Source organism: Mchenga conophoros, linkage group LG7 (genome assembly GCF_057382185.1).
Source record: "Mchenga conophoros isolate Kocher_MC1m ecotype Shallow Benthic linkage group LG7, M_conophoros_male_GT1.1, whole genome shotgun sequence".
NCBI classification, from domain to species: domain Eukaryota; kingdom Metazoa; phylum Chordata; class Actinopteri; order Cichliformes; family Cichlidae; genus Mchenga; species Mchenga conophoros.
In genome coordinates, this window is record NC_140532.1 from 18,550,686 (window position 1) to 18,563,242 (window position 12,557).

General features: G+C 47.5%; 2 protein-coding genes across 4 annotated transcripts in view; both read right to left on the bottom strand.

Annotated features, from left to right (window-relative positions):
* Positions 1–12,557, bottom strand: part of plxnb2b (plexin b2b) — a 147,513-nt gene that overhangs the window by 20,723 nt on the left and 114,233 nt on the right. For all 3 annotated transcript variants that reach the window (XM_085282716.1, XM_085282714.1, XM_085282715.1), the window contains 3 exons: positions 12,066–12,159; positions 8,966–9,163; positions 114–299 (listed from right to left, as the gene is read on the bottom strand). In XM_085282716.1, the coding sequence (XP_085138842.1) occupies positions 114–299; positions 8,966–9,163; positions 12,066–12,159 (478 nt within the window). The remainder of the gene's footprint in view (positions 1–113; positions 300–8,965; positions 9,164–12,065; positions 12,160–12,557) is intronic.
* Positions 311–4,656, bottom strand: LOC146569987 (uncharacterized). Its single transcript, XM_085281253.1, has 2 exons — positions 3,265–4,656; positions 311–2,936 (listed from the first exon to the last, which is right to left on the bottom strand). Exons 1-2 carry the CDS (start codon positions 4,654–4,656, stop codon positions 1,551–1,553), a joined length of 2,778 nt encoding a protein of 925 aa, XP_085137379.1. The 3' UTR covers positions 311–1,550.

A 12,557-nucleotide genomic window follows, 5' to 3' on the forward strand; every position in this document is an offset into this window, starting at 1 on the left:
GATTTTGAGGCGAGTACTTTTATTTATGAAGCAGTGATCTTACAGTGTTGCATTAAAACGTTCACTGAAATAAGTGATCATCAGCCAGGACTCATCTGTTAGTGTGCTCTGACCATTAGCTCCAGATTCTCCGACCCCGTCTCTCTGTGCTGATGTTTGGAGCGAGTAGGAGCACGAGGCGTGGTGGAAGGTGGTTCCAAGAACAGCTTATCATCCTGAAGGGTGTTGACCACACACTGAACGTCGCCTACGAAGGCTTGTGCTTCTTTAGTTGTCATCGCTTTGGAGAATCCCCGACCCTGCAGGGGGAAGAGTGAATGCGAGGCTCTAAGGGCAGTGACTGAAGTACATGGGAGAGAAATTAATTAGACAGATCCTACGATGAGCACTGAAAACATTATCGGCAGCATTTTATGAGTAATGGGTAGGAAGTGTGCTGTACGACAGCTCCTTACTGCTCCAATATGAGCTAAAAGTAATTAAAAAGATAAAGATTGGAGTTATTGTAAGCACCTCACTCTCAGTAATTTCTTGAGATTTTGCAGCACACTTGTGGATCTACAGACATTTAATTATTCTAATATCGGCTGGAAGAAGGTGAAACCAGCTTAAATTAATCAGCGCCTGAGTAACTGAAAAGGTTTTACATGTTTTGCATATGACTTTCCCCACAAGTGAGTTTATCAACAGAAACTTTGAGGTGGTATACTCTGGGAGCTCAAAACAGCCATAAAAATAAGCTATAAGAAAAATCGATTCATTTTCTGGCTCAGGCTTCTCAGTCGTTTTTGTTTGTTGCATATCTTTGCCTTTTGTGACAATGCTCTATTGCACTTGTCAAACAAAACAAGCAATGTGAAAGTGTCACCTTGGACTTTTTAAAAAAGAAGAAGTGGCACCCTTGAGAGGTAAAAATAATGCTACAAAACACATGAGAAAATAAATCCATGATGATGAAAAGATTAAAAGTGAAAGAAACCGGGTTTTTATTTACTAGCTCATCTACATACTGTCTGATATCGAGAGCACAAAGTGTCAGATTAGCTATCGTAAAGATGAACATTCGTTATACTGTGGCTAAAACAATAATGTGTAGTCGTGGGTAGACTTGGAGGGCTTTTCAACCATTTGGCTTAACACCACTTAAAACTTAAGGTTATGTATATAACCCCGGTTCTCTGAGTAGCATGAGTGAGTGTCTCACTATGGGAACGCCTCCTGCGTGACCTCATCAGAAGCTCAAATACCATTACGCCAGCCCTTACAGGCTGGCTAGGTGACGCCCATGTCAGGAGGGGCCAGTGCCTCCCTATATAATAGGCTGACATAGCGTCAGATGTCATTCAAAACAAGCCCACCTCTTCCTCGCTTCCATAGCAAGGAGGGCGGTCTGGTGAGACACTCACTCATGCTACTCAGAGAACCGGGGTTATATACATAACCTTAAGTTCTCTTTCATAGCATTCGTTTCGTGTCTCACTATGGGAGAAATACTGACTCCCGGATTGCCAGACATGCCTGTTAAGAAGACAACTGTCCCCAACAGCACTTCACAGGGGAGAGGCCCCCACCCGGGAAGAACCTGCACTGAGGACTGAATGTGCTAGGTTAGGTGCTGTCCCATCTAACCTGTAAAACCTAGCAAATGTATGAGGCGAGGTCCAGCATGCAGCTGCACACACCTCCTGAATAGAAACTCCCCCAAAGAGAGCCCATGAGGTTGCCAGACCTCTAGTGGAATGCGCACGTAAGCCAGCAGGGGGCTGAAGGCCCCCGCTAGTATAGGCCAAGGCAATTGCTCCCACTATCCAATGGGAGAGGCGCTGTTTAGACACAGGCTTTCCCATATGCGGTTTAGCCCAGGACACGAACAGCTGGTCACTTTGTCTGACACTCTGGGTTCGGTCCATGTAAATGTGCAGGGCACGGACTGGACACAAGGTATGCAGCCGCTGTTGCTCCTCTGAGGAGAAAGGCGGTGGGCAAAAGGCCGGCAGTTCTATAGGGGAACATGCGCCGACAACCTTCGGGACAAAGGCAGGGTTGAGCCGCATACAGACCCTCGTATTATCCGAGGAGAACTGAATGCATGACTGATGCACCGAGAGAGCGTGGATCTCTCCCACACGTTTAGCAGAAGCTAAAGCAATTAAAAGAGCAGTCTTCAAGGACAGAAATTTTAACCCAACCTGTTCCAGGGGTTCAAATGGGCAACAGGAGAGCGCAGCCAATACTGTGGGAAGGTCCCACGATGGAGCCAACGGCCTAGACGAAGGCAATTTACGGCGTGCACCCTTCATGAAACGGCATATTAAGGGATGCTGGCCAACAGTCTTTCCCTCAAAACCAATATGGCAGGCTGAAATTGCTGCCAAATACACATTGATGGTGGAGAAGGCTTTACCCTTATCAATCAGGGCCTGAAGAAATGACAGAATCACAGCCACCGAGCACTGAAAAGAGATGGCCTGTGATTCTAAGCACCAGCTTTCAAACACTCGCCACTTGTGCTCATATAGCGTCCGAGTAGACGATGCTCTAGAACACTGAATAGTGTCGATAACACTATGAGGGAGCCCCACCGTGTTCAGGTTAAACCACTCACGGGCCAAGCCCATAGAGCTAGCCTCTCTGGGTGGGGGTGGAATATCTCCCCCTGTGCCTGAGACAGGAGGTCTCTGCGTAGTGGTAACGGCCAAGGGGGGCCGCACAGCTGCTGAAAAATCTCCGCCAGCCAGTGTTTCCCTGGCCAGTGCGGGGCTATCAGGACCATATAGTGACTTCTCTCCCTCACTCTGGCCAGAGTTGGAGAAATGAGGGCCACTGGGGGAAAAGCATAGAGGAGGGTTCTCGGCCACTCGTGAGCTAGAGCATCCACCCCGAGTGGAGCTCTCTGATCGTGCAGCGAGTAAAACAGGGGACACTGAGCATTCTCCCTGGATGCATAAACGTCCACAGTCACCTGACCGAATCGCAGCCAGATCTGCTTCACCACCTCCGGGTGAAGCTTCCAGTCCCCATACAGCAGGTTGCCCCTGGAGAGAAGATCTGCTCCAAAGTTCAAGATCCCTGGCACGTGAGTTGCTCTCAGTGACAGCAGGTGGACACTGCTCCAGACTATCAGTCTGTGTGCCAGCGTGTGTAACTTGGGGACCCCAGACCCCCCTGTCTGTTGATGTAGGCCACAACGGTGGAATTGTCCGACCTCACTAAAACATGATGACCTCTCAGCCAAGGGAGAAAGTGTTTTAGCGACAGGTGAACCGCCAGCAGTTCCAGACAGTTTATGTGGGCGGAGCGCATGTGAGGGCCCCATTCCCCATTCACTGTTCTGCCCTCGTGGGTGGCCCCCCAGCCGGAAAGAGAGGCATCTGTGGAAATCACCTTCCTGGCTGAAACTGCCCCCATGGCAACGCCCTGAGACAAGAAACCTGGCCTCTTCCACTCGCGGAGAGCGAGTGAACAGTCTGCAGAGACTCTCACGCGACGGTGGCCGTCTCGGTGAGGGTCCAGTCCCCACGAGCCCACCCAGCGCTGAAAGCCTCTCATGTGCAGGCATCCAGTGTTATCGCCACTAGAGAAGAAGCCATCAGACCGAGCAGCCTCTGGCACTGTTTGAGGGTCACTGTGTTGCCTCTGCGAAAAAGTGCAAGGGATGACTGTATGGCCGCAGTTCTCTCCAGGGACAGAAAAGCCCTCACCCGAAGGGAGTCTAGGCTGAGCCCTATGAAAGTAATGCATTGAGTTGGCGTCAATGTGCTCTTTTCCACGTTTATCTGGAAACCCAAACTCTCCAGATGGTGTATGAGAGCATTTGTGTGACAAGTCGCTCCCTGGCGGGTTGGGGCTGCCACCAGCCAATCGTCGATGTACGTGGCCACCCGAATGCCCTTTTTCCTGAGCGGGGCCACTGCTGCCTCGGTGCATTTCACAAACACCCTTGGGCTCAGTGAGAGACCAAAAGGCAGGACTACAAACTCGTATGCCATCCCCTGGAAAGCAAATCTCAGATACTTTCGGTGTGGGGGATATATGGGGGATGTGGAAATAAGCATCCCTCATGTCGATTGATGTGAACCAGTCGCCCGCTCGTACAAACCGTAGCAGCGAGGCATGCGTCAACATCCTGAACTTGTATGTCCTCAAATGCCGGTTCAGGGCACGGAGATCCAGAATGGCTCTCATCCCCCTCCCCCCTTTCTTTGGCACAAGGAAATACCTTGAATAAAATCCGCTGTGCATTTCCTCGGGAGGGACAACTCTTATAGCTCCTTTGTCTCTCAAGGTGGAAATTTCCTCCAGGAGAAAACTGGCAGACTCGCCCGGAGCACGAGAGTAAACAATTTCTTTGAATTGTGGTGGAGCGACACTGAATTGCAGCCTGTAGCCCTTTTTCAATGTCCTCAGCACCCATGCTGACTGAGTGCAGGTGGCCCAGCTCTTCATGTGGAGAGACAGAGCGCTCACTGGCCACTCCACCGAATATGGCATTTTGGCGCCCCCTTGTGGTCGCAGCGCGAAACACACGCCATTTCGGCGTCCCGTCACCTCTGTCACAGGCGAGCGAGGTGACGGGCTCATCTGCATCATCACAGCCGTGGAAACGCGAGTCTCCACGGGCGGCGTTATGGCAGACGGTGCTCCGTTTTTCAGCATGTTTGATTTTCTCATGTGTTTTGCAACACTCGACAGCGCCCTCGGCAAATTGCCTGGATGCGCGTGTCGGGGCTTTTTTAATACAGAATGCATGAGGGAAGTGCTCGTGTGGAACATGTCCCGTTGAACTTGCTCTGGAACGGAGCTGGGAGGCGGCAGGGCGGCCCATGAAGGGGGGAAACTGGGTTCGCTCCCGCCTAGAGGAGAGGCTGTCAGGCCGGCCGCTTCTTCCTCCTCACGATCGCGGCAGCGGGGGGAGGAGGAGGGGCCGCTTGAGGTCTGGCCTGGGGAGACTGCTTCCGAGTCCATGGATTCTTAGTGGCCCCGGCAGCCTGGGGGGCTGCCTGCGTCTTAGGCACTTTGGGAATCCTGAAAGCGGGGACCGGGCGAGACGCTGCCTGCGCGAATGACTGGCGCGGCGCTGCTGGGGTGGCGTGCTGGGCCCTCCTCGGCAGGCAGAGTTTCAGAGCCTCATCATCTGTGAATCCCAGGAAGGCGGCAGGTCCTGATGGAATACATGGAAAGGTTCTCAGAGCATGTGCTGACGAACTGACCGGAGTCTTCACTAAAATCTTCAACCTTTCCTTGTCATCAAACACCGTCCCGCCCTGCCTCAAAACCTCCACCATCATCCCCATCGCCAAGAAGACAGCTGTGGCCAGCCCAAATGACTACAGGCCTGTTGCACTTACGCCTGTAGTGATGAAGTGCTTTGAGAGACTGGTCTGTCAGCACATCAGGGCCGGTCTGCCTCCCACTCTGGACCCCCACCAATTTGCCTACAGGAAAAATCGTTCCACCGAGGACGCTATCACCATAGCGCTCCACACTGCGCTGAGTCACCTGGAGCACCGAGGAAGCTATGTGAGAATGCTCTTTCTGGACTTCAGCTCAGCATTCAATCATATCATCCCGGAGATCCTGGTCCAGAAACTGTCTCACCTGGGACTCTCCACCCCCATCTGCCTCTGGATCAAGGACTTCCTGACAAATAGACCACAGTCTGTCAGACTCGGCCCCCACCGGTCCAGCACCATCACACTCAGCACCGGGTCTCCACAAGGATGTGTTTTGAGTCCCCTCCTGTTTACGCTCTACACATCCGACTGCTCCCCTACCCATCTCTCAAACACCATCATAAAGTTCGCGGATGACACCACAGTGGTTGGACTCATCTCAAGGGGGGAGGAGTCGGACTACAGAGATGAGGTCAACAGACTGACTGAGTGGTGTTCAGTTAACAACCTCCAACTGAACACCACGAAAACTAAAGAACTTATCTTGGACTTCAGGAAGGGCAGAGCAGACCCGGCCCCACTTTACATTCACGGGAGCTGTGTGGAGAGGGTACACTCCATGAGGTTTCTGGGCGTGCAGATATCTGATGACCTCTCCTGGACTGCAAATACTACAGCGGTGGTTAAAAAGGCCCAGCAGCGTCTCCACTTTCTGAGAGTGCTCAGGAGGAACAACCTGGAGGAGAGGCTGCTGGTGACATTTTACAGAGCCACCATAGAGAGCATCCTAACGTACGGCATAACAACATGGTATGCAGGGTGCTCAGCTGCAGACAGGAAAGTACTGCAGAGGGTCATCAACACAGCCCAGAAGATCACTGGCTGCTCTCTGCCCAGCCTGGAGGTCACTGCAAACTCTCGGTACCTCAGCAGAGCTGGCAATATCATCAAGGACCACTCTCACCCCAGCAACCAACTGTTTGAACTATTACCGTCAGGCCGACGGTACAGGTCACATAAAACCAGGACAAACAGATTCAGGGATAGCTTCTTTCCCAGAGCTATCACCGTAGTAAATAAGCACAAAAACAATTGAACCTATTCCATACCGTCACTGTCATTATATTATGCTGCTATTCATACTGTCATTATATTAATGCTGCTATCCTGTATATATTGTACATACTATTGTTTGAGTACTTACGATTGTTTTTTTTGTACTTTTTATATTTTACATTTATATTTATTATTGAAACTTGCACCAAGGGAGTGGCACTCCAATTTCGTTGTACTCTGTACAATGACAATAAAGGCTATTCTATCTCTCTTTTTCTCCTCACATCTCTTCTGCATGGATGTAACAGCCGCACCGAAGAGACCGTGAGGGACGACAGGGGTGTCGAGGAGTTCCTCTTTTTCCTTAGTCGTCAGGTTGGTGAGCCCGAGCCAGCGTGCTCGCTCCTGAAGAACCATGAGGCCCATGGCTCTCCCAGTAGCCTGTATGGCTACCTTGTGGAGGCGGAGGACGTGGTCAGTTATAACGCAGATTTCATCCCACACTGTGGTATCTGTGTTAGCTGTCATGTCCTCTTCTAGCTCAGCTTGGTAAGCCATTAGCATAGAAGAGGCGTTGTGGGCTCTTACTGACAGAGCCGCTGCCTTGTAGCACTTATCTGTAAGGCTAGACAGGAAGCGGTCTGTTTTGGAGGGGAGAGATGGGGCCGATGAGGACAGAGACGTCTTCGGGTGAAGATGGCTCGCCACCAACGGCTCCACTTGTGGCATCCGGCGGAGGCCGATAGACTCCATCCCCTCACAATCCAGCAGGGAGCTCCCCTTGATGGGGTGTTTCTCGCTGTAAGGTTTTGCTTTCCACGTCACCGCTATCTCATCGAGTAGCTCAGGAAAAACAGGCAACACATGCTTCCCCGTCTTTTTCGCCTTCGGCAATTTCTTACCGTCAAAACGAGACTTTACAACCTCTGTTTGTATGGCGGGCCACAGGATGTTGAGCCTAGCGGCTGCGCGCTTGCACATGTCCTGCATGTCGAGATCCAGGGGAGACGGCGGTGTCGGTTTTTCAACCTCGCCGGTAGCCGAGGGCTTTGCAGCCCAGCTGATGCTAGCCAAGGAGGTGGAATCGTCCTCCTCGTTAGCATCTCCTCCCCAGGTGACTTCAGCATCGCGGAAAAACACACGATCTCCGTGTGCCTCCAGCGACGGGAAAGCGGTCGCGATGGGCTGAGGGTCTGCCTCTGCCCAGCTCGGCCCTGGCGTTGCGGCCAAATCATCGGGCATCTCAGTTTCTCCTTGCGCCGCAGCAGCCTCACACAGCAAAGGGTCGCCGCCCGACAGGTTAGCCCGGCGAGCTAGCCTGCGGCGGAGTAGTTTGCGTGGGACAGCCGCGCAGTGGATACAGTCGTGTGCAGGTGTCAGGGCAGCCTGAGCGTGAGATAAGCCCAGGCATGCCGCACACACGGGGTGTGTATCCCAGGCAGAAATCTTCTTGCCGCAAGGACAAAGTTTTGCAACTTCGTTGGCCGTCGTAGCCATGGTTAGCTAGAGGGTTGCGCACGTTAGCGAGACTGACACTGAGTGCGGAGAATATTGCTATTCCTCGCTAGCGTGGGGTGAAAAGTGTTGCTACTTTTCTACAGGTATTGCTACCTAATGTGTAAAACCGCTAGCGTCGAAGGGTATTGCTACCTGATGGTGAAGCTAGGGGTACCTTTATTAGCAGAGTGTTGCTACTTCGCTTTCGGAAAGTATTGCTACTTCCCTGGGTGAAAGTATTGCTACTTGGCACCCGCACTAGCCACAGAACAGTATTGCTACTGCTTGTATGCTAGTGGACAACTGAAAGCTGGGAACAAAGCGCCCGGCGACCGAGTTGTTCACTCGAATCTGTGGACAGTTTAGCTTTAGCACCCAATAGCACAGTTGTCTACAGGCTTCTGTGAGAAGCGAGAAGAGGTTTTTGAATGACATCTGACGCTATGTCAGCCTATTATATAGGGAGGCACTGGCCCCTCCTGACATGGGCGTCACCTAGCCAGCCTGTAAGGGCTGGCGTAATGGTATTTGAGCTTCTGATGAGGTCACGCAGGAGGCGTTCCCATAGTGAGACACGAAACGAATGCTATGAAAGAGAACAAAGCTTTGTTTAATTGGGGCCCCTGCCCAAAAAACACTGCATGATTTCAGATAAGTGTTACGAAACTACTTTTTGTGTAAACACTTGCACGTGCGTTTTCTGGTGTTAATCTTTTTGTGACCCTGCAGTGTTTGTCATAAAACAGTTTTACAGCATTACACTAAAAGCGTGTTTATTATATCATAAAATGAACATTTTTTAAAAAAAATCTTTTTTGCTTCCAAGCCAAAGCGTTCACTGAGCTCAAATGACAAATGTGCAGCAAATGCAACTCAGCATCTTTTCCATTTTTATCCTCAAGTCAGATAATAAGACAGTTTGTCTTAATTAGGACACACAGCAGACACCGACTCTTCAGGGAAAAAAGGGAAAACATAGTACTGCAACTGCATTAAAGTGACCTCGTGGTTGTACTCACAGTAACGATAATCATGCTGTTCGCAGTGATGATCTTGTTTTGTAGATTATTGAAGCTGGGGTTAGGGTGGTAGTGAAAGGGCTTCAGCTCCTTCTCCCAGTTGTCCAGCTTGATGACTGTTTTCAAGTGCTGGTTTAAGGAGCCGTTTACTGTTGGAGACTGAAACTGGATGACTGTGTCGTTCTTCTCATGGGCAAGCTGAGTTGGATAGAAGGACAGTAAAGCGTTTTACAAATACAAGCATGACAAAAAATGCAGGAAATTACAGCATGGAAAATATGGAGCAGCACTAAAAATAATAATGCAAACACTGGGCGTTACTGGAGTGAATATAATACATGGTAATAGACTGTGGGGGGGAAGAAAAAGCTTGTTTTGGTACAATGGGGAAGGTAAAATGATGTGCGTCTTTTCAGTCATTCTATTAAAATCTCAATCTTCAATCATAGAATGAGGCCTCTGATGAATCATAACTCACACTGAGTCACTCCTCCACTGCCTTTCTATGCTTGTTTGTGATTAACTGGACTGATGGTGATATTTCTGTCACTCTCATTGTTTCGACACTACGTGCATGACAGCTAAACTCCACGGTTCTACAAGTAGGTAAAGTTTTCCAACAGAACAAAGCAAAGGCGTCAAAATGTCATTATTAACACATAACAGAAAGACTGAGAACACACATTTTAAGTTTTCAGACATAATAGTACCGGTAATTCCTATGTTTTGGTATCTAGTGTGCAGTGTAACAATGTACAATATCCTGTGATTGGGACTCACCCTCTTTCTAAACATGTCAATAGGTGGTTAGGAAACATCTGGACTGTAATCAGGGTGTCATTGTAAATTCAAGTGCCAAACTTCAGAAAATAAGGCTAATAATTAAGTTAATAAAAGGTGTTAATTTGATATTTGTTATTTTTTCTGAAATATTTTGTCTTTTAAATAGTGATTCACACAGGGCTAAAATTGGTTTAGAAGTAGAATACAATAGAAATACGTGTAAAACTACCAATTTTAGACACACTCACACCTTTCCGCAGGGACCGGGTTCTCTAATGCTTATTGTGAGCAGCTGAAAGAAGAAGCACGTCACAGAAGTCTCTGGCATAATATCAAAACCAGAATTTCTTCAAATTCTCCCCTTCACCTTTTAAAAATCTTGCAAATTGCCCATTTGAAGGCATTTTGAATGTATATTTACACTCACTACTATAACATGCCAAATCTGTCCGTATACTCCTCCTACACAATCAGGATTCAGCATCCACATGTGGCACACAGCTACATGTTATCTGGATTAGATTTGACAACATTATGTTGCCTAGCAGCCACCTACAATCAAACTGCAAATGACCAACTTTTTGCATATATGCAAATATAAAACTTCATAAAAGCATTGTATCATTTTCATTTGACAGCAGTAGCATCTAATTTGCATCCACTTAATTTGACTATTATGGCATCTATTATGACAACATTACATTGCCTGGCAACCACCTGACCTGAACTACAATTACATTTATATAGTAGAGGAAAAGTAAAGAACTCCAGGGGACCCACAAAAATAGTTTACTCTATTTAGAGACTGTATCAAAAATTTAATGTTGAATAAATCACTGCATTAATGTACCTGAAACAATGAGATCTGAAGGTATGTGAATTAGTCCAGTCTTCAAAATAACTTTTGAATGTTATTAACATTATATAGATTTCTATTTGATGGAACAAATATAAATCCATACCAATCTTTCACTACACATTTAACATCGTGGGAAGGTGTCTGGCTGACTGTAGCACACTTTTGTTTTTTAGACAATGGAGGTCCCATAATCATACATACACATAAATGCATTTTGCTGTATATAAACATTAAATCAGTCCCATATTTATCTTCTAGATAAACAAGTTCTACCAACCCCTTTTTAAAGGAACTTTTCTCAGTGTGATTAGGTACATCACTTTGCCAACAGCACAAACAATACTGTACCATAGGTATGTGCTGGAACTTTAACATGATCCATCCATTAAAACGTTATTTTTGTTGCTTCCATTAGGTGTGCAACAGTCACATTTGGTATAAGTAAACATTTCGAAGCAACTATTTAGTAGGATTTTCTGCGGTCCAATCAACTGCGATTTAGAAGTCTATAAAAATCCATCTAGGTTGTAACTACAAACATATGCTGCACAGACTCAAGGACTCACAGGAAGTTTAAAATCCAAAATAAGAACTAGTTGGTCTTTACAGAGAATAAAACCACACACAATAAATAAAGTTCAGGTCAGCAACTTGACCTAGAAATCTACATGTTTTTAAATATATGTCAGCAGCCATAATGGGTCCTCATATTTGGGTCTGGCTCAGAGATGGACTTAAACCAAGAGAAGCTTGTGAGGCTGACCAACCAAGGTCTTTGAGATAACACTTTACATCTACTGCTAGTTTGTGGCAACCAGAAAATTATTTTTCTGTCCCTTGGTAGCAGGGCCAGGGGACTTCGCTGGGACGGGAGTAAAATCGTGAAGAGTGAAACAGGCACATAATCTTCAGTAACCCTGATTCTGGTTTAAAATCATTTCCTTTAAATTAAATGAACAAAACTGCTACTTCTTAAGACTGCCCAGTACACTGGAGGGCAGACGGTGGCAAGCTGTGTGCAGGTCCTTAAAGTTCCCTGGCACAGTCAGTCCTACCTGATTGAGCTGGACGAGGGCCATAGTTACATTCTGGGTGAGGGTGAAACATCGGTGGTAATATCTGCAATCCTACAGGTTTTAGGGATTTATGGCTCAGGAAGTGACATGAAGTATTATAAAATCTCACTGATCAGTGGCAGCAAGGAGGAGTGGACATGTGTGTTTTGTTTATTGTTGTGTGTTCGTTTAATTGCAATGCTTCACAGAGTTTGAATGAATCAAAACTAGAGTTGGGGTTCATGAGAAGTGGGGGAATTGAAGAGTGGTGGTACTGTGAGAGAGGGAAAACATGGGAGAAAAAGCAACATTTAGGAGAAAGGGTAAGAAGATCTAAGATAATGACTGTCAGAGATGCATCAGTGCATTGACTCAGATGAAGATACGGAAAATGAACAGGAACCTCTGAAGCCGACCAGTTGCCTCCCTGGACCTTCATGATTGCAGTCTGGATTATGTCAAATCCGGAGCCGGTTACCACAATGTTCCTCCCTCCACTAAAACACACAAACAAACATATCTATTCACACCAAAAACACAGGAAAATACATATTAATCAAATGTATTCCCAGCCAAACAAAGATGAGAGCACAAGCTCACAGGACGACAGACAGTTCTTAAAATGCACCTGGGGTAATTTTCACTGGAGATGAAAACAAACTGTCGTCTGTTGTTTTAGTCAGTGTACCTAATCGTGTGTCAGAATTGCAGCAGAAAAAGCAAGGGAACCATCAAATGCATCAATTTTCAGCAATTATCAAGCAGTTTGTTACAACACCAAAAGCAGCAATGGTTCAGCCAGTTTCAGCCAATCACTATTAAATGCACGCACGCACACTCAGCAACTCTTGGAGGAAAAAATCCTAGATCCTAGTTTTAAACACAAGAAGTTTAA